Source organism: Epinephelus fuscoguttatus, linkage group LG14, assembly GCF_011397635.1.
Source record: "Epinephelus fuscoguttatus linkage group LG14, E.fuscoguttatus.final_Chr_v1".
NCBI classification, from domain to species: Eukaryota; Metazoa; Chordata; class Actinopteri; order Perciformes; family Serranidae; genus Epinephelus; species Epinephelus fuscoguttatus.
In genome coordinates this window covers 12,087,717-12,109,232 of record NC_064765.1, presented here as the reverse complement: position 1 = coordinate 12,109,232, position 21,516 = coordinate 12,087,717, and the positions used below count along the sequence as shown (strand labels likewise).

Here is a 21,516-nt window from a genome sequence, read left to right as displayed (position 1 = left end):
CGCTTGTATCCATGGTCTCACTCTTGGGGGTTGGGACGTAGACCAGTAAAGCTTCACCTGCCGATCAGCTCCCTCTTCACCATGATGCTCCAGCACCACTTCAGAGGCCACACCAAACCACCGATCCATCTCACGCCCCATTCTACCCTCACTTGTGAACAAGACCCCGAGATTCTTGAACTCTGTCGCATGGGGCAGTAACTCTCCCCCAACCCGGAGTGTTCATTTAAAATCGGCAAAGGTGCAACTTCGGACATGACAGATTCAAATGTCAATAAATAAACCCAGATCGTTTAGTTTCAGGAGTTTATTTTAAAGTTTATTCTCTCAAAAGGTATTTGCTATTTCCTGTCAACATTTTTTGGATATTTTACATAGCTAGAGAGTACAAAATGCAGATTAAAAACCACTGAACAGAAAAGGCAGGTAGGAAAGGAGTGGAGGAATAAACAAAGTGGATGGAGGTGACAGAGTAGGAAGTGTCAGAATCTGAGTTACTGTAGATATAGTGACCGATAAAAACAAGTACACGTGATGTGAGTCTCCCAAACCATTTCGAGGTGTGTTTTTAACAAAAAAAAAAAAAAAAGAGATGATGTTCTTCTGGCTGTCTGTATTTCTTATTTCGACAGCCACAAGAAGATCAGAGATGTAATTAATTGTTTTGTAAATGTAAATAGACAGAGTTGGTCGTGATGCTACCTTATTTCCTCTTGAGCTGATCAGTCTCGTTTATCTCTCAACACCTGACTTCCTTCATTTCAATGAGGTCACTTGAGTTGGATCGTAGTTCAGGGACAGAGCCCACGGTACAAGGCAAGACGGCAGTGGGACAGTGTGTGTGTGTGTGTGTGTGACATAATTAACATCTATAAATGCAGTTCAATATACTGTACATACTCTATGTTCCCTGTACGCGTATATCGATTAGAATTTCTTGTTCTATAATGGCTTTGTTACCAAATTCTCTTCTCTTCCTCCTTTACATTCATATGAAAGACACATTCCCTCAGCTCCATGCAGCTACTGTATCATCCTCGCCTTAGATAAAGAGCATGCCAGGTCCTGTTGTGTGGTTTGGAAAAGCAGTCAAGATTCATCCGACCCACGGCTTGTCCTAGACTTTGGCTGGTGCTGAAAAACTTGTGTAATGGTCCAGGCGCCTTTTCTGCTGTCACAAGAGAGCCTGGTTTAAATTGTAGTTGCTCAACATTTCTGATGAATAAATCTAGTCTGTGAGATCAGAGGGTGTTTCATAAAGACAGATCAGTTCATAATCATAGATTAGGTTTAAATAAGGCTGCCCTAGGTTACCAGGACGCGTACCCTTACATCCTAGCCTGGTTTTCATCAGGTTAGTTTTCAGGCTGAACCATTGACTACATTTACACGCAGACTTATATTCCATTATTATTCCAAATATGACAATACTCTGAATTTGATACAAGTCGTGTAAATGGTGCAATACGCTTAGATATTCTGAACTAGGTCTTTTCCTGATTGCTGGATTTTCCGACGAAGACGTGTTGGTATTCAGGTTTAGGAGCAGACTTTGGACACATACACTCACTGGCCACTTTCTTAGATACACCTTGCTAGTACCAAGTTGGACCCCTTTTGCCTTTAGAACTGCCTTAATTCTTGGTGGCATAGATTCAACAAGGTGCTGGAAACATACCGCAGAATTGTCAGCTGCACATCCATGATGTGAACGTCCTGTTCCACCACATCCAAAAGGTGCTCTATTGGATTGAGATCTGTTGACTGTGGAGGCCATTGGAGTACAGTGAACTCATTGTCATGTTCAAGAAACCAGTTTGAGACTCATCAGACCAGGCAACGTTTTTCCAATCTTGTATTGTCCAGTTTTGGTGAGCCTGTGTGAACTGTAGCCTCAGTTTCCTGTTGTTAGCTGACAGGAGTGGCACCTGGTGTGGTCTTCTGCTGCTGTAGCCCATCTGCTTCAAGGTTGGACGTGTTGTTGGTTCAGAGATGGTCTTCTGCACACCTTGGTTGTAACCAGTGGTTATTTGAGTTACTGTTTCCTTTCTATCATCTTGAACCAGTCTGGCCATTCTCCTCTGACCTCTGGCATCAACAAGGCATTTTCACCCAGAGAACTGCCGCTCACTGGATATTTTCTCTTCTTCGGACCATCCTCTGTAAACCCTAGAGATGGTTGTGTGTGAAAATCCCAGTAGATCAGCAGTTTCTGACAGACCAGCCTGTCTGGCACCAACAACCATGCCACGTTCAAAGTCACTTAAATCACTTTTCTTCTCCATTCTGATGCTCAGTTTGAACTTCAGTAGGTCGTCTTGACCATGTCTACGTGCCTGAATGCATTGAGCTGCTACCATGTGATTGGCTGATTAGCGAACACATGTACCTAATAAGGTGGCCGGTGAGTGTATACAACCCATTTGGAGTATGTGACTCAGTTGGGGGTTTTACCTAAAGTTGCAACACACAGACTCTTGCCTCTTTGCGCTCGGCTTTGTGCGTTGTCATGGATGCATTGTACACAAACCAACAGCGAACAGATTGGTAGAGATGCAAGAAAAATCCACATTTCTGGTCGGAAGGAGAAACATCCTACTTTAAAACTTATTGAAAACTTAGATATTAACAGATTTATGGATATGCGCAAATATTGCAATGCCAAGTTTACGAAAAGATGGTTGAAGGAAGTTGTGTTTGCAAGTCCGCCAGCAGTGGTAAGCTTTGGTGCAAAGAAGCAAAATAGCGTTCCACTTTTCCATATTTTGACCTTATAAACGACATGTTAGGGCATGTTAACCAGAGTATGCACAGCTGCATGTGAATAGGAATATCAGTGGAATATTCATCTTCATTAGCCGCGTACATAGCTGAGTAGGAGTATTGCCTTTTTTAGAATAAGAAACCAGAATCTTTTGTGCATATAAACGTAGTCTGTGTCGCAATTAATCTGCACTGCAATTTAAATAAATCCAAAACAACTCTGACTCATAACAAGCAGCATTTTCACCATTTGTTCTCCCTTAAATTTGTCACTTAAATACAATTAAAGAAACAGACTTTCTGTATTATGGGTGTCTATTAACAATGCAAGAAGCAGGCAGCCAATCCAAAGGTATTACAGCAGTAATTTCACCATATGGAGGCTGTTATTGAACTTGTCTAAACCAAGTAGCAAAATCCAAGTGAAAGAAAACTGTAGTTAATTATCTTATTGTTGTGCTATATAATAAAATGAATTACCTAGCTGGGGTCTTGTACATTTGAAAGTTGTTTGACTAGCACCATTAGCACTTAAGAATTCAAGTTCATGATGCTCACACAGGACTTGAACTCTAAAATTCGTGATAACAAGTAGAGCGCTGCAGCTAACTCAAGTCTGGCAGTGATTTTGTACTTGTTTACTTTAATGTTTTACTCCACGTTTTGTTTATGTGCTGCTCTGTGGGTGCAGATACTGCAGTTTTCTCGAAACAGATTAATCCTGGTTCAGTTCGTTGGGCTCATTTATAGTCAGGTTTTTCTGATCTGCCTTTATGAAACATCCCGCAGATATACGGTATGTTAAAAGAATATATTTTGATATGTGTGTCTCTACGAGCCAAAGTTGAAGACAAATAAGGCAGGTCAAGCTGGTCTTGACTGTAGGTTCAAGAATATCACAATAGCACCATATCAAACTAACGTAAAACATACTTCATGCATCTGTAGATATATATACTGTATATGTATATATGTTGATGGATAGATATGAAATTTAGGGTTCAATACACAAGTGTTGGATATATTTCAAGTTCACAGAAATAACTACTGCTGCGGTCCAGTCGAGAATACGACGTGGTGTCTCACGACTGCTCGTATGTCATCCATTTAAAAATCTCAACAGTCAAACCCTTCACAGTGCATAGAGCATTTAGTTTGCATGCCTGCAATTACACTTGGTGTGTGTGTGTGTGTGCACTGTACAGCACTGCAAGTCTTAACACCGCATTTACAAAGCCTTTTAAAGCCCATTAAACTCACTCTGGTTGTATAAGTAGCGTTCAGAGCTCCAAATTCAAACAGCACAGTATTTCAGTTCACAACCATTGTATAAGGCAGATGAATAAAAGTACTCCTCGGTACTCTTGAGTCACCCCATGTTCATTACAGGCCTTCTTCATATTGTACATGGCTCTATCAAAGCATGCCGTACTAAAGCAAACGCTGCAGCGAAAAGCATGAAAAGAAAAGTTTTACAAACATTCTTTGGTTGAATGTGAAAGGAGCATTCCTGTGCTTTAATTTAATTGCTCTGAATTTGGCATTTGTTAAAAAGAACACAAAGAAAAAACAAACTGGACCTTTGCAAAGATACACTGGCTTAAATACAGGCAAAGAGTGATGGCTCCAACCTAAACTACAATATTCATGTTAATTCTCGCAAAATAATATAAAAAATTCTGGTGATTAAAAAGCTCGCTTTGACTGATTGTACACAAATACTACTTTCTCTTTCCAGGTTGCCAAGGCAACCCCCCCCCCCCCCCCCCTTCTCCCAATGGCCTTCCCATCCCCTTTCACTTCTTCTTGGCAAAGCGACTGAACTTCTTCTCCTTGTCTTTCTTGGCAGAGCTGGGTTCAGGGAGTGCAGCTGAGGAGGAGGGTGGGGGCAGGCTGTGGGCTTTGGCCCCTGAGGGCCCCGACGCCTCCTCCGTTGCCAGGGGCTGAACGGCCTTCTCCATGGCCTGGCTCCAATGCTGGAGCTCCTCCTAAAATTAAACACACACACACACACACACCACAGAGGTTTAAAAAGGGAAGTCCACCTCCAGAGGGGCAGTGTGTGTTTTGTGTCTGCTGCTATATTTGAGTGAATCAAAGAGTGGAGGTGATTCACGCTTTTAGCTTTCAGCAGTGACGCTGTAAATGTGTTTGTGAGGCTAAATCGGGGCGATCTAGACGAAGACAACCTCACTGAGAATTATTTTAGCTTAGACAAGCTGAAACATCTTCTAAAATAAAATGTAAATATGTTTGTTCTATATGCAGCATTACACCCCGTGACTGCTGCTTTACAGTACAGAAGGTCGAAGGTCAGATAATTACATGCCAAGTCCAGAACATTAAGTCTGGTGATTGGTGTAAATCGGGAAAAGTTCTACACAAACTCACCTCGTCTTTACACTGGAACAAATATTCACTGCCGTCTCCGAGTCTGAGAGAGAGAAAAGAAAGTTAAGTTAAAATATATTATGCAGACAAGCACAAAAAGAACAAGTGGTTGTTTTAAACTTCTGTTCTGAGATGAAGTTTCCCTAAAAGAGATTTATCTAAGAAACAAAGCTCTAACTCTCAGGTTTTACGGGGGGTTATATGTGGGGTTATTTCTTAGCCATGAGCAGTGACTTCCTGGAGTCATCACCAGTTGCTTAGAGAGTCCACAGTGATGATAAAATTCTAGGAAGTTGCTGCACTTGGCAAATAATGATAATAAAATTTGCATATTATCTAATTCTTGGTAAAAAAAAAAAATAAATAAATAAAAAATAAGTGGCCAAACAGGACGTCTCACCGTAGTTTGCAGACGTGCTTCTTTTTCTTGTAGTTGGTAAGGATCTCCCAGCTGGCGTTACTGAGGGACAAGGGGTCCTCGCCGTGATACGTCACCCCGTGACCAAAACTCTTGGCGTCCTTGTAGACTGAGAGCTGGCCTGGCTTCAGCACACAGTACAGGTTGTTCCATGACCTGAGAGGAAGAGGAGGGGTAGGAAATAGAGAGGTATTGATCGTCAGGTAGAAAATTTCCGCCAGTAATGTAAAAATGTATTGAATTAAATCCCAATTATGAGAGCCACAACAACATCACCACTCCATTAAGGCTTAATTCAGTTAATTAGAAATCAGGAGAGCAGTCGGAGCAGCTCACTGCTTTCTGACAGCTGTAGGTAGTTTAACATCAAAACACATCCAGATCCTTCATCAGGGTGATGGGGTCAAAGAAACATTTTGGGGCTTTTTGTGTATTAACAAATTGAATAATAGCAGCTGGCATTTTTAAGTTAAAACACAGATGCTCCACACCGTTGGTTTTCTCCGGGTACTCCGGCTTCCTCCCACAGTCCAAAGACATGCAGGTTAACTGGTGACTCTAAATTGTCCGTAGGTGTGAATGTGAGTGTGAATGGTTGTCTGTCTCTGTGTGTCAGCCCTGTGATAGTCTGGCGACCTGTCCTGTCAGTATATTTAAAAAAAAAAAAAAAAAAAAAAAAAAAAACCTCGATAAAAATGCCATTGTATATCATATCATGAAATTTCATTAAAAAATGTCTTGGTATAGAATTTTTTTTTTTTTTTTTTTCAAAAACTTGGTAAAAATGCCAGTTTCGTATATCATAAAATTTCATTAAAAAAAAATTACAGAAAAATGTCAAAGTTTAGTGTATGATAAAATTTCATTAAAAAAAAGTCATAGTAGAGTATATTAAAAAAAAAAAACCTTGATAAAAATGTCATAGTATAGTATATCATAACATTTCATTAAAAAAATGTCATAGTCCACCTTCAATCCATGAAAGAAGGTAAGCAAATTTTCAAGTGTGCTATTACACAGAAATGAATGTATAGAATGGGTAGTGGAGTGACGTAAAGACTGTATTGCAGATGATAAATGGGCTAAACATTTGTTTTTTTCCCTTTATTTACCTATTTGATGCCTTCTTCCCTGAGCCTTCCACGTCATGTTTGCGGCCCAGCGTTCCCTCCTGCAGCACAGTCTGGGCTCTGACGGTCTCAACGGGCATGGTAGCAGCTCTCTCTGGTTCTTTAGGGGTCACTACTGACACAGAAGGTTCCAGCTCCAGAGAACCGCTCTCTCTCATTTCTGACACTATGGGCACCGTGGAGTCACCGGCTGTCTCCTCCAGCAGACCTGAACTGGGCTCCACTGCACCAGAAGCAGACTGGGGGAGAAAAAATAGAGACAAAGATAAAGAAGAGACAGTGGTAAAAAAATATTGATAGATCTACAAATCAACCTGCATAACTGGAGAGGTCAGCAGAGCAGAATGTACCCTTAATGTATGCATATATTATAGTTATATATAGTTTTATAAGTGTCAATTGTAGTCAAATGCAGTTTGTTTTGAGTAAGTATAGAAAGGAGCTTTTTAAATGCAGGAGTTGGTAAGAAAATACTTTTTAAGAACTTGGGTTTGCAGTTACAGGGTTCACAACATGATACAGCAGAGTGGACAGGAGCTAAGTACATGTAGTTACTAACCAGAGTCTGTTCCTCAACAGTGCCGAGCTGCGAAGATTCTTCCACAAAACCTGTGTCTTCTCTCCTGGAGGAAAGAGGGCAGCATGGGGTCTACATGAAAGACTTTTAAGAGTAGCGGGTGAAGAACAATGTGTGTAGAGACAGAGAGACAGTGCGCTTTCAAGTAAGTTTAAAGGGTAAGGCTCAGAATATTCAGGGTTTTTTTTTGTTATTGTCACCAAATCCTATGAAAGGAATACATTGCAGTTGTCTGTCTCTAAAACTTTCTGACTTTAAGCCTGTCTGTGTATTTTTAAAATAGCTAAATAATTTCTAGATGAGTAGTTTTTTAGCAACATTACCCAAACATAAGTCAAAGTGTTTTTGTTGGGGACTTTTTTAGTTGTCATTGTTGCACTGGTGATAATTTATTTATAGTATAGCAGACAGTGTATGTAGGATGGACTCAACGTGAACTACAGTGCCCATGTCCGTTATAACGCAGGAACCAAGTGTGACACCATGTTTTCAAAGGATTTGTTGACTGTAAGAAAATATAGAACAGCACCAGACTTATCCTTTAAAAGGAATTCTGTGATGATTGTCTATTTGTATGTATGTCTATGCTTATAGGTGCAACAGTGCATGCACAGCGTGGTTTCTCAAAGTGCAGCCCAAAGGCCAATGTCTGCCCATGTGACATGAAATGTATGCATTAAATTTTAATCATCCATGACCCATTTCAATACTCGTAAGAGCTTACATTTAATAAACTATTTGGCTACTGTGCCCCCTAAAAAGTGTTTGTCAGGTTAGGTATAGTATACCCTCTTAAAACATAAGTATAATAAGTATTATGATATGGAATACAAATATAACAAAAATAAGTCAAATTGTAGTGTGCCATAACAAATGTCATAATAAAGTATGCCATAAAAATGTTATTTAGAAAGAGTTATAAAAAGTCATAGTAGTGAGTCACATTAGTGTTTGCCATCAGATTTTGATCATAAAGTCAGTATGTCATCATGCATTTTTTTTTTTTAAATCATTAAACAGAATACATGCAAGAAAAATATGACTGACATTTTTATGACATACGGTACAATTTCTACGGATTTTTTTAAGGCACACTTTACTGTGACTTTTTTCAGAGTATAAACAACATGTTTCTTTTAAGTCAGAGAACACTACCAGAAAAGTGTCATAAAGAAATCATAGTATATTGTAAAAATGATGTTCAAAAAAAAGTTGCACCATATTGAGCAATAAAAAAATTAAACAAAACACCATATTAATGTCATTAAAGAGTAATAATATAAGAAAGGCATAGTATAGCATGTCATGAAAAAATCATTGTATAGTATAGCAAAAAAATGATTTGAATACATCATGACTGATGAAAAAATGTCATAGTATAGTATGTCATCCAAAATCATGAAAAAAAGTCATAGTATAGTATGTCGTCCAAAATCATGAAAAAAAGTCATAGTATAGTATGTCGTCAGAAACCATGAAAAAACATCATAGTATAGTGTGTCGTCAACAACCATGAAAAAAAGTCATAGTATAGTATGTCGTCCAAAATCATGAAAAAAAGCATCATATAGTATATTGTCAAAAACCACGAAAAAACGTCATAGTAGAGTGTGTCGTCCAAAATCATGAAAAAACGTCATAGTACAGTATGTTGTCAAAAACCATGAAAAAAAAGCATCATATAATATGTCGTCCAAAACCATGAAAAAACGTCATCGTATAGCATGTTGTCAAAAACCATGAAAAAATGTCATTGTATAATATGTCGTCCAAAATCATGAAAAAAAGTCATAGTATAGTATGTTGTCCAAAATCATGAAAAAAAGTCATAGTATAGTATGTCGTCCAAAATCATGAAAAAAAAGTCATAGTATAGTATGTCATCAGAAACCATGAAAAAACATCATAGTATAGTGTGTCGTCAACAACCATGAAAAAAAGTCATAGTATAGTATGTCGTCCAAAATCATGAAAAAATGGCATGTCGTCAACAACCATGAAAAAAAGTCATAGTATAGTATGTCGTCCAAAATCATGAAAAAAAGTCATAGTATAGTATGTCGTCAGAAACCATGAAAAAACATCATAGTATAGTGTGTCGTCAACAACCATGAAAAAAAGTCATAGTATAGTATGTCGTCCAAAATCATGAAAAAAGGCATCATATAGTATATTGTCAAAAACCACGAAAAAACGTCATAGTAGAGTGTGTCGTCCAAAATCATGAAAAAACGTCATAGTACAGTATGTTGTCAAAAACCATGAAAAAAAAGCATCATATAATATGTCGTCCAAAACCATGAAAAAACGTCATCGTATAGCATGTTGTCAAAAACCATGAAAAAATGTCATTGTATAATATGTCGTCCAAAATCATGAAAAAAAGTCATAGTACAGTATGTTGTCAAAAACCATGACAAAAAGTCATAGTATAGTATGTTGTCCAAAATCATGAAAAAATGGCATGTCGTCAACAACCATGAAAAAAAGTTATAGTATAGTATGTCGTCCAAAATCATGAAAAAAAGTCATAGTATAGTATGTTGTCAAAAACCATGAAAAAACGTCACAGTATAGTATGTCGTCCAAAATCACGAAAAAAAGTCATAGTATAGTACGTTGTCAAAAACCATGAAAAATGTCATTGTATAGTATGTCGTCAAAAACCATTAAAAAAAAAGTCATAGTATAGTACGTCGTCTAAAATCATGAAAAAAAGTCATAGTATAGTATGTTGTCAAAAACCATGAAAAAATGTCATTGTATAGTATGTCGTCAAAAACCATGAAAAAAAGTCATAGTATAGTATGTTGTCCAAAATCGTGAAAAAATGGCATGTCGTCAACAACCATGAAAAAAAGTTATAGTATAGTATGTCGTCCAAAATCATGAAAAAAAGTCATAGTATAGTACGTCGTCTAAAATCATGAAAAAAGTCATAATACAGTATGTTGTCAAAAACCATGAAAAAAAGTCATAGTATAGTATGTCGTCCAAAATCACGAAAAAAAGTCATAGTATAGTACGTTGTCAAAAACCATGAAAAAATGTCATAGTATAGTATGTTGTCAAAAACCATTAAAAAAAAGTCATAGTATAGTACGTCGTCTAAAATCATGAAAAAAAGTCATAGTATAGTACGTTGTCAAAAACCATGAAAAAAAGTCATAGTATAGTATGTTGTCCAAAATCATGAAAAAATGGCATGTCGTCAACAACCATGAAAAAAAGTTATAGTATAGTATGTCGTCCAAAATCCTGAAAAAAAGTCATAGTATAGTATGTCGTCAAAAACCATGAAAAAACGTCACAGTATAGTATGTCGTCCAAAATCACGAAAAAAAAGTCATAGTATAGTACGTTGTCAAAAACCATGAAAAAATGTCATAGTATAGTACGTTGTCAAAAACCATGAAAAAATGTCATTGTATAGTATGTCGTCAAAAACCATGAAAAAAAGTCATAGTATAGTACGTTGTCAAAAACCATGAAAAAATGTCATAGTATAGTATGTTGTCAAAAACCATTAAAAAAAAAGTCATAGTATAGTACGTTGTCAAAAACCATGAAAAAATGTCATTGTATAGTATGTTGTCCAAAATCATGAAAAAATGTCATTGTATAGTATGTCGTCAACAACCATGAAAAAAAGTCATAGTATAGTGTGTCGTCAAAAACCATTAAAAAAAAAAGTCATAGTACAGTGTGTCGTCAAAAACCATGAAAAAAAGTCGAAGTATAGTATGTCGTCAAACACCATGAAAAAAAGTCATAGTATAGTGTGTCAGATAAAATGACACAAAAAGTGTCATAGTGTTGTATGTCATTAAAATGTCATAAAGATGTCGTAGTATACTGTAGCATGTCAAAAACATTCTTAAAATATAGTATAGTCTGCCATAAAAATGTTATTAAAGTGTCACATGTCATAGTATAATGCACCAAAAATACATCATAAAAATGCCATAGTATAGTATCTCATAACTAGGTTATTTCAAAAAAGTAGTGGCATAAGTTATCAAAACTCTGAGCACTCCTGCTGCACAGTATATTAAAGCCTGCATGTATGCTGCACTGTGTGTACCTGCTCTCCTTATCTGAGCGCTGCTCCTCCTTAATGAACTGCTCCATCTCCTGCTGCTGATTTCTCAGCTCCAACAACTCCAGCTGCAACACAACAGTGAACTGGAATCAGTATCTAATCAATTATTTGATTTAGATAAATATGACACATTACTTCCTTTATCTTCAGCCCTTTTGAAAGAACTATTTTTGTTTAAAGTACTTGTATAAGCGTGCAGGTAAGATTTTTCCCAATCAATATTTCTGACATGGCTTTACTGTTTATCCTATGTTTTTCAGCTATGTCCTTACCGTAGTGAGGCGCTCCAGTGCAGAGAAGCGTTCTTCCCACGTGGCGGTGGATTTCTCAAAGGCCTCGTGCCTCTTGAGGAGTTTCTCCACCTCATCTACAGAATGGCCCAAGTCTTTACTAGATACGTAGGGTTCCTGAGCGATCAGCCAAGCCTCCGCCACCGAGGCGTCCCGTGCAAACTGACACACCTCCAGCACTGGAGGCAACAAAGACAGGGGTCATTATAAGGATTTTATAGTGTAGTTTTTATCTTACAGTAGTGCGACTTTAAAAGAACCTTCAAGTTTCCATAAATATTAATGTTGGCCATTATATGAACTATGCTGCTCATACAGTCACATGAATACATTAATACTTTTTAGAGACAAGACTTGGTTTGAGGGTTTTATGGTTTCATAAAAAGCAATGTATAGATTTATACAAAATGCATACCTCTTGATCATTACTCATGAACTACTAGAAATGTGTGACTGTGTATCTATGTGCAAAGACACTGCCCCCTGTCTGTATTTTCTGAAGTTCTTTGTGACCTTCCCAGGACTTTGTGAAAAGGTAGCGACCAGGTGCCAGACAGTAAGCAGCACACATCCGAGCGGAAGCTATTAAAATCACTGACACAGCAGTGAAATGAACCCCTGCAGATAAAGCATACAGCAGTGAATCCAGGGCTGGCCTGCACTTTGAGTTTCGCTGGCGATAATGTTTACAAGTAGTAACCAACCACAAACAAAGTAAAGCTGAGAAAGTGTATCTTTAAGGTTAGATCTATACAACACACCTATTTTGGCTTCCCTGCATTTCTTTTAGAATCCATTTTAAAATTCTTTTTATTTGCATACAAGGCTCTCAATGATCTGGCACCAGAGTATATAACCAAGCTTCTCACACCGTGTCGTCCTAACAGGCCTCTCAGGCCTCTAGTCTGGGTCTTCTAACTGTCCCACAGTCCATGTTAAAGACAAAGGGTGATAGAGCCTTTTCAGTTCTTGCTCCTGTGCTTTGGAACAGTGTCCCACTGAGCATCAGATAAGCTGACTCTGTGCACGTCGTTAAATCTTGTCTGAAAACTTACTTTTACAGAATGGGCTTGTATATGTATGCATGCATACAGGTATATGTGTTTAAGTGTGTATGTTGGTGAGGTGTATGTTTATGTTTATGTTTTATTACTATCACTTTTGTTTTGTTTTGTATTTTCTTCACCTTGGAAAGCTCGAAAAGTACAAATAAAGTTATCATTATTATTATTGTTATTGTTATTGTTGTTATTATTATTATTATTGTTATTACTACTATCATTATTCATTTATGTATTTATTTATTATTTAGGTTACATTAAGTGGCTAGGAATTGCATTATGTGGCAATTTTAGAAAGTAAGGGCATTTTCATATTTGTAGATAGAGTGGACATTTTTAGAATGTGAAGATATTTTGGAAAGTATAAAGATTTCTTTACAAAATAAGGATTTTTTTGTAAGGGGGGGCATTTTAGAAAGTATATTTTATTTTGAAAGTAAAGAAAGTGGGGACATTTTTATGAATGGTAGGACATTTTTGAAAGTGAGGACATTCTATCGGATCATTATCTGATTACTTTTGATTTCTTTTTACTCGATTACACGCCACTCAGCAACAGTTACTATACTAGATGTTTATCAGATAGTGCTGTCGCAAAATTTAAGGAAAAGATTACTCCGTCATTAAATTCAATACCAAGTCCCTCAGTAACAGAGGTTTCCTGTACCGACTTTGATCATTTTGTCGATAGCATCGTAGGCTCGCTGCGAACAACACTTGACTCTGTAGCTCCTCTTAAAAAGAAGTTAAAAAAGCAAAGAAAGTTCGCTCCTTGGTATAACTCTCAAACCCGTAAGTTAAAACAAATATTGCGAAAATTTGAAAGGAATTGGCGATTAACCAAACTGGAAGAATCTCGTTTAATCTGGGCAGACAGTCTCAAAACGTATAAGAGGGGCCTCCGCAATGCCAGAGCAAACTATTACTCAGCATTAATAGAAGACAATAAGAACAACCCCAGGTTTCTTTTCAGCACTGTAGCCAGGCTGACTGAGAGTCACAGCTCTATTGAGCCTTGTATTCCTTTAGCCCTTAGCAGTAATGATTTTATGAGCTTTTTTAATGACAAAATTCTAACTATTAGAGGCAAAATTCATGACCTCCTGTCCTCAGATAGTACCTATCTAACCTCAAACACAGCTGTAAAACCTAATATATATTTAGATTGCTTCTCCCCAATTTCTCTTCAAGAATTGACCGCAGTGATTTCTTCATCTAAATCATCGTGTCTCTTAGACCCCATCCCAACTAGGCTACTTAAGGAGGTCTTTCCTTTAGTTAACACTAGATATGATCAATATATCCTTATTAACAGGCTATGTACCACAGTCTTTTAAGGTAGCTGTAATTAAACCTCTACTAAAAAAGCCCACCCTGGATCCAGAGGTGTTAGCCAACTATAGACCAATATCTAATCTTCCCTTTATGTCAAAGATCCTTGAGAAAGTAGTCGCAGACCAGCTGTGTGATTTTCTCCATGATAATAATTTATTTGAGGAATTTCAGTCAGGATTTAGAGTGCATCATAGCACTGAGACAGCACTAGTTAAAATTACAAATGACCTTCTGATTGCTTCAGACAAAGGACTTGTCTCTGTACTTGTTTTATTAGATCTTAGTGCGGCGTTTGACACAATTGACCATCAAATTCTACTGCAGAGACTGGATCACTTAATTGGCCTAAAAGGTTCTGCACTGAGCTGGTTTAAATCTTATTTATCTGATCGTTTTCAGTTTGTTCACGTTCATAATGAATCGTCCTTACGTACCAAAGTTTGTTTTGGAGTTCCGCAAGGTTCTGTGCTCGGACCAATCCTATTTACTCTATATATGCTTCCTTTAGGTAACATCATTAGAAATCACTCTATAAATTTCCATTGTTATGCGGATGATACACAGTTGTATTTATCGATGAAGCCAGAAGAAAGTAATCAATTAACTAAACTCCATAACTGCCTTAAAGACATAAAAACCTGGATGAGCACCAATTTCCTGATGTTAAACTCAGACAAAACTGAAGTTATTGTTCTTGGCCCCAAACAACTCAGAGACTCTTTATCTGATGACATAGTTTCTCTAGATGGCATTGCTCTGGCCTCTAGCACTACCGTAAGAAACCTCGGAGTAACATTTGATCAAGATTTGTCTTTTAATTCTCATTTAAAACAAACCTCACGGACTGCATTTTTTCATCTGCGTAATATTGCGAAAATTAGGCCTATCCTGACCCGAAAAGATGCAGAAAAATTGGTCCACGCTTTTGTTACCTCAGGGCCGGATTACTGTAACTCTGTATTATCAGGTAGCTCTAGTAAGTCCTTAAAAACTCTCCAGCTAATTCAGAATGCAGCAGCACGTGTACTAACAGGAACTAAGAAACGAGATCATATTTCTCCTGTTTTAGCTTCTCTGCACTGGCTCCCTGTAAAATCCAGAATTGAATTTAAAATCCTACTGTTAACTTATAAAGCTCTAAATGGTCAAGCTCAGTCATATCTTAGAGAGCTCATAGTGCCATATTATCCCACCAGAACTCTGCGCTCTGAGAACGCAGGGTTACTCGTGGTCCCTAAAGTCTCCAAAAGTAGATCAGGAGCCAGAGCCTTCAGCTATCAGGCTCCTCTCCTGTGGAATCATCTTCCTGGGAGGTCCGGGAGGCAGACACCGTCTCCACATTTAAGACTAGACTTAAGACTTTCCTCTTTGATAAAGCTTATAGTTAGGGCTGGCTCAGGCTTGCCCTGTACCAGCCCCTAGTTAGGCTGACTTAGGCCTAGTCTGCCGGAGGACCCCCCTATAATACACCGGGCACCTTCTCTCCTTCTCTCTCTCTCTCTCTCTCTCTCTCTCTCTCTCTCGTATTCTATTACTGCATCTTGCTAACTCGGCCATTCTGGATGTCCCTGCTGCTGCTGCTGCCATCATTAGTCATTAGTCATACTTCTACTGTTATTATACACATATGACTATTGTCACACATGTATACTGCCAGATATTAATACATAATTTCAACATATTGTACCGCAGTAGCCAGAACTATAACTATAATATTATTACTTTCAATAATGTTGTTGTAAGCTACTGTCATTACCTGCATCTCTCTCTCTCTCTCTCTGTCTCATTGTGTCATACAGATTACTGTTAATTTGTTATGCTGATCTGTTCTGTACGACATCTATTGCACGTCTGTCCGTCCTGGAAGAGGGATCCCTCCTCAGTTGCTCTTCCTGAGGTTTCTACTGTTTTTTTCCCCGTTAAAGGGGTTTTTTTGGGGAGTTTTTCCTTATCCGCTGCGAGGGTCATAAGGACAGAGGGATGTCGTATGCTGTAAAGCCCTGTGAGGCAAATTGTGATTTGTGATATTGGGCTTTATAAATAAAATTGAATTGAATTGAATTGAATTGAATTGAATTTGCAGAAAGCAAAACTATTTGTACATAGAACTTTTTTACAATGTGAAGATATTTTGGAAAATCTTAAGCTTTTTTTTTCTAAAATAAGGGCATTTTTTAAGTTGGAGGACATTTTTAATTGGGGGGGGGCATTTTTAGAAAGTATATTTTATTTTGAAAACAAGAACTTTTTTTTTTATTATTTAGAAAGTGAAGACTTTTTGGGAAGTGGGGACATTTGTAGGACATAGAGGACATTTTTGGAAAGCAAAACTATTTGTAGATAGAATGGACATTTTTAGAATGTGAAAATATTTTAGAAAGTATGAAGATTTTTAAAAAAAAAAAAAAGTATATTATATAAATATAAATATTAAGCTTTTTCTTTTTTTTTTACAAAATAAGGACATTTGGGGGGGGCATTTTTAGAAGGTATATTCTATTTTGAAAACAAGAACTTTTTCTTTTTTAATCTAGAAAGTGAAGACATTTGACAGTGGGGACATTTGTAGGAAACAGAGGCCATTTTTGAAAGTGAGAACATTTTCAGGAAGCAAAACTATTTGTATATAGAAAGGACATTTTTTGAATGTGAAGATATTTTGGAGAGTATGAAGATTTTTTTTCTTTACAAAAAAAGGATTTTTGTAAAGGGGGGGGCATTTTTAAAAAGTATATATTTAAAAAAAAAACAAGAAAATTTTGGGGAAAATTTAGAAAGTGAAGACAATTTGGGAAGTGGGGACATTTTTAGGAATGTAAGGACATTTTCAGAAAGCAAGATCATTTTTGCAAAGGGAGGACATTTTGTGAAGACATTAATTAGAAGTAAGGACAGTTTTAAAAATTTTTTTTTTTTTTTCAAACAAAGAATGTTTTTAGAAACTGAGAAGGACATATTCTGGAAAGTTATAACAAAATGACATGTGGAGAACAGTTTAGAAGCTGAGACAATGTAGAAATAAAAGATTCAATCTTATACAGCAGCATTTTCTCCAGACTTAAATCTGTACAGGCTGAGTATGGAGGTTTATAAAACAGAGAGACATATTGAAGACATTTAAAAGTGAAAATATATTTTCAACGTGTAGCTGTAAGATTCACTTAGGTGTTTAAGAAAACACAATTTTTTTTATTGTACATGGATCATTTTTGCTTTTGTGTGAGGCTGTTTTAAAACTGCAACAAAATATCCTTATTGAATGGAAGGTTTGTAAATATATTGGCTTTCATGTCAGCCGTTTTAAGTATAGATTTGTGAGGAGAACAATGTACAGGATTTGTCTTTAGGTTGCAGGTCAGTGTGGTTTTACTCACAGAGTCTGAGCCAGTCCCATCTGTCGTCCCACTTGAACATCATCTCCTTCCTTTTCTCAATCAGCTGCACCAGCTTCTCTTTGATCTGACACAAGCAGTTATACAGTCACAGTTACATATCAGCATTATTAAACAACTCAGCCCCAAGACTGGATATTATCCTCTAAGAATTAGTATTGTGAAGTAATTAACCACACGTTAAATTCAGGCCGGGGTCAATTGCTCATTTAAATTCTTTTGGCTTTTCCATTTCTAATTAGTGTTTGCTTTATAGTCTCCCTGATGAGTGTAAGATGAGTGGAAATTTTTCTTTCGTGGCAATCCAATTGGTTCCATTGTGCCAGACAAGAACAATCACTCCCAGAAAAGTAATTAAATCTAATGAAAGCAGCAATTTGAGGCCCAGCTGAGGATGAAAAGAAGCTGTCTTTGCTGCTGAAGCCTTACCTCAGCAGAGTCTCGGTGCTTGCGTGTCAGCAGGGCTTTGCCGAGGTCTATGCAGTCAGTGAATTTTGCTCCCCTGGCCTCGATTTCTGAGCGGATCCCCTGGTGGTACTTCTGCAGGAGCTCCACAGATGAGACATCCCTGATGCAGGGGAGGAAAAGATACAGAGTGATAACAGGTAATGCATGAAGTGTATCTACCTCTGTTGGTGGGGACAGGAACTGCAACAGTAATGACCAGCCTCTGGCAACTTTACAGTATTCTTTATCTAATACTGTAGTTGTACAATATAAACTCAAACTAGTAAGATGAACAGTTATAAAGAGAAAATATGCTAAAGCTCAAAACATATATTTTCTGCTTGTGAACAAATCAATTTTTTAACTGCATTTAATAACCTGAATATTCTTCATTACAGTTACTATAACTTTCATATCACGTGGTGAACACAAGCTAACAAATTTGGGCCAACTGGGACCAACTACTGAACAATAAGTGTGAGAACAATAGCCCCGATAACAAATTAAAATCCCTTTAAAACTTGTGTTTATCACTTTAATTATACAGTGAATAATATGAAATATATAGTTTTCATTAATTCATTTTATTCAAGGCTATATTTTATTACTCAGTCAAGAATATTCACACTAAAACATTATTTTAGTGACTCATGAAATTTATAAATTGAATAAAAAATAAAACTTAAATAGTCAAGGGCAAGTTTTTGGGGTGCGTGAATCATATTTCTCTTTAGAAAAAAGAAAATATAGCTTTTGGAAATGGCAGAAATCAAGTTTTATTAATTTATCTAAACTCACATTTTATTACTCAATCGACATTTTTCTTTCGTTTCCACATAAACAAACAGATTAAAAAAATAAAATATGTATATATACATATAAAAATATTACTTAATTAATTTCCAAACTTACACGGGCTATTGAAATTTATGTGAATATAAAGTAAAACTTAAATACTATTTTTGCAAGGTTTCAGGTTTATTTGTCAGCTATCTGAATCAGACATCAGATGGACTTTGCAGGAATTAATGTTGATACTAAGTCAGAGTATGTGTCATTAAAAGTGTGAGGTCCATAACGTGCTCACCTGGGTTTCTCCTGCGTCTCTATCTGCTGGATGATGCTCTCCATCCAGGCCATCAGGTCTCGCACCATGGTGAAGAAGCGGAACTTCTCAGCCGTGTCCACCAGTTGCGCCCTGCGGCCGTCGCAGGCGTCCAGCAGGCCTTTCCAGGCTTCCACCACCTCTCGCTCTGTGGCCTGGATGGTGTCCGCTTGGCCTCCTGCATACTGGGCGTGAAGCCGTGCAGCGGTCTCCTGGAACTGTTGAACCTGGAGGAAGAAGAATGAAGGAGAGTCAATATGTGTTTTGCTTTACATGGATGATTGATAGGGATGAATATTAGGGCCAAGTGAAAGAGGAGGGGGATTTGTATGATGTGATTTTGAGAATTAAGTTGAAATGTCAAGAATAAAGTCAACTCCTCTGGCTTATCAAATGTGTCATCATACAACATATCCTCTCGATACTGCACACAGGCTTGCATCTGTCCATTACCGGCTATTTCAGGCTGCACAACTGCCGCCAGCTCTTCCAAGTTTTTGTGGTTTCTCCATCTGAACAGCACAATCTTTAACAGCCCAATAATATTTCCCCTGTTACCAAACAATTCTGAAGTACACCAGTTCATATACACAAAGTATTTTGTTCAGGCAGCCATATGCGCTAAGGCGAGTAGCTTGATTTATTCTCAAAACCTTGACTTGAAGCTCCAAATGTTAACTTTTTTCTTAACCTTTCAACTTTGTTCTCAGTCTGATTTATTTTTAGCTTTGGTTGGTTGGTCAGCCCATAAAAAATTCTCCAACCTTTGGCAGCTGCAGTTTTGCCCAGGGAGGCTGAAATTTGGCATTGAGGTCACAGCTATTGCTAATTGTCCGCAGTTTCAACATTAGAAGGCTGTTCTTTCGCATTTGTGTGCTAAAGGGGGAAAGTTTTCTCTGAGCTCGCCTTAAATCTGAGTTTAACACGTGTTTGTATGAGGAGGATTTTGTGACTTCACAACCAGTTTGGAGGGCAATTGTAATCCAATATGCAACTAGTGTAACTCAAGGATATTTAAAGGATAGAGCTACAGGAAGCAGCAGAGCGGAGTGATAAGATTCACATTAATATTACATTTATTATTTTGACCCACTGTTGATGTAAAAATATTGATCACTGCAGCTTTAATTTTAAAATCTTATCAACTGGTATTTCCTCCCAGAGCGATGAGATTAAGGATCTGAAACAAATGTTAAAGTTCCCCCACTGGACTGCCGTTTATGGCTTCTCGCCCTTTGATACAACTTTTCACAGTTGCCCCAAATATTGCAGCACTCTCTCCTCCCTACAGATGTGAATCATCAAAGTCTGCCTCTTGGCCGCTACCTGCTGTGTTCCCTCAGAGCAAAAGGGCTGATCCCCTGTGTTGTACCTGTTTGCCTAGAGCACTGATGTCTCTCTCAAAGGCGGCGTGCATTCTGTGGAAGGACTCTGCTTTGCTGAAGTCCTCTCCCACATCTTCCGGCAGCTCTTTCTGCTTCTCGTGGATCTGAGCCACTAGCTCCTTCCCATCGTCAAAGTACCTTAAAGAAAAAGGGATTGATCTCTTAGTCTCATTGGATCTGTGTGTGTTATCATCACATTTGTCATCCTGCTTATAGAAATCGACCTATTTGGACACGTTTTGTTGCATTACAGGATTAGACATGAATCTAAACGACATCAATCCAGATAACTGTTCGTCTCTCTGGTGCATCAATACTGTTTTCCTTACTTGAACAGTTCGTAAGATGTAGTGAGGTGCTGAGCCCGAGTGTCGATGAGCTCAAGCAGATCAGCCCAGCTATCATTGATGGTGTCCTTCCACTCTGCCATGGTGGCTGCCTCGGTGTGGCCCGCTTCGATCAGCTCGTCTATCGTCTCGTTGACCATGTCCACTCGCTCCTGACCCACCATCCCCGTCTCCCGTGCAAACTCTCGGAACTTATCCCTCAGAAGCTAGAGAGAAAAGATAGATATGTTTGTTTGTTTGGTTTTTTTACAGGTAACAACAGAATCAGAGTTTGTAGTTCAATTCCAGCAATTTATATAATCTTTTCCAGAATTTCCATGCTGTTATTTTTTCACAGCTATGCCTATGTGGCTCACAAGCATTTTTTTTTTACATACATTTTCTTAAAAACAATCATGCAATACGATATCTTTATACAAGGGGTGAGCCCTCATGGTCAATTATTCCACATATTGATTCAAGGAACCGATTTCAAGTGCCGATTTCATAGTCGAATCCTTGCAGTTGCAGAAAAATGTGGTTATGAAACAAAGTATTACTCCATTTGCGCTACAAGGGGCTCTGAGTGTGAGTGATTTTACATAGAATTGTTTGGTTGTAAGGATCTGGATGGTTTTGCAGCTCTGTCTGCTTTGAAGCCACGTATTATTATGCGATTAGGTTCTTAACATGGTTCTATATTTACACTATCTTGCAACTCAGTCCGCATGTGGTGAGATGGACCAATAGATGTACTTGGTATTCATATACCAACACAGATGGATGAATGAATT

The 21,516-nt window shown here is 37.7% G+C and overlaps 1 protein-coding gene across 4 annotated transcripts in view; it reads right to left on the bottom strand.

Moving 5' to 3' along the window:
* Positions 1–570: 570 nt before the first annotated feature.
* Positions 571–21,516, bottom strand: part of sptb (spectrin, beta, erythrocytic) — a 76,177-nt gene continuing 55,231 nt past the window's right edge. For all 4 annotated transcript variants that reach the window (XM_049597161.1, XM_049597160.1, XM_049597162.1 and 1 more), the window contains 12 exons: positions 20,726–20,949; positions 20,384–20,534; positions 18,994–19,238; positions 17,889–18,027; positions 17,442–17,526; positions 11,654–11,850; positions 11,364–11,446; positions 7,262–7,325; positions 6,685–6,941; positions 5,555–5,728; positions 5,155–5,197; positions 571–4,751 (listed from right to left, as the gene is read on the bottom strand). In XM_049597161.1, the coding sequence (XP_049453118.1) occupies positions 4,560–4,751; positions 5,155–5,197; positions 5,555–5,728; positions 6,685–6,941; positions 7,262–7,325; positions 11,364–11,446; positions 11,654–11,850; positions 17,442–17,526; positions 17,889–18,027; positions 18,994–19,238; positions 20,384–20,534; positions 20,726–20,949 (1,854 nt within the window). In that variant the 3' untranslated portion in view covers positions 571–4,559. The remainder of the gene's footprint in view (positions 4,752–5,154; positions 5,198–5,554; positions 5,729–6,684; positions 6,942–7,261; positions 7,326–11,363; positions 11,447–11,653; positions 11,851–17,441; positions 17,527–17,888; positions 18,028–18,993; positions 19,239–20,383; positions 20,535–20,725; positions 20,950–21,516) is intronic.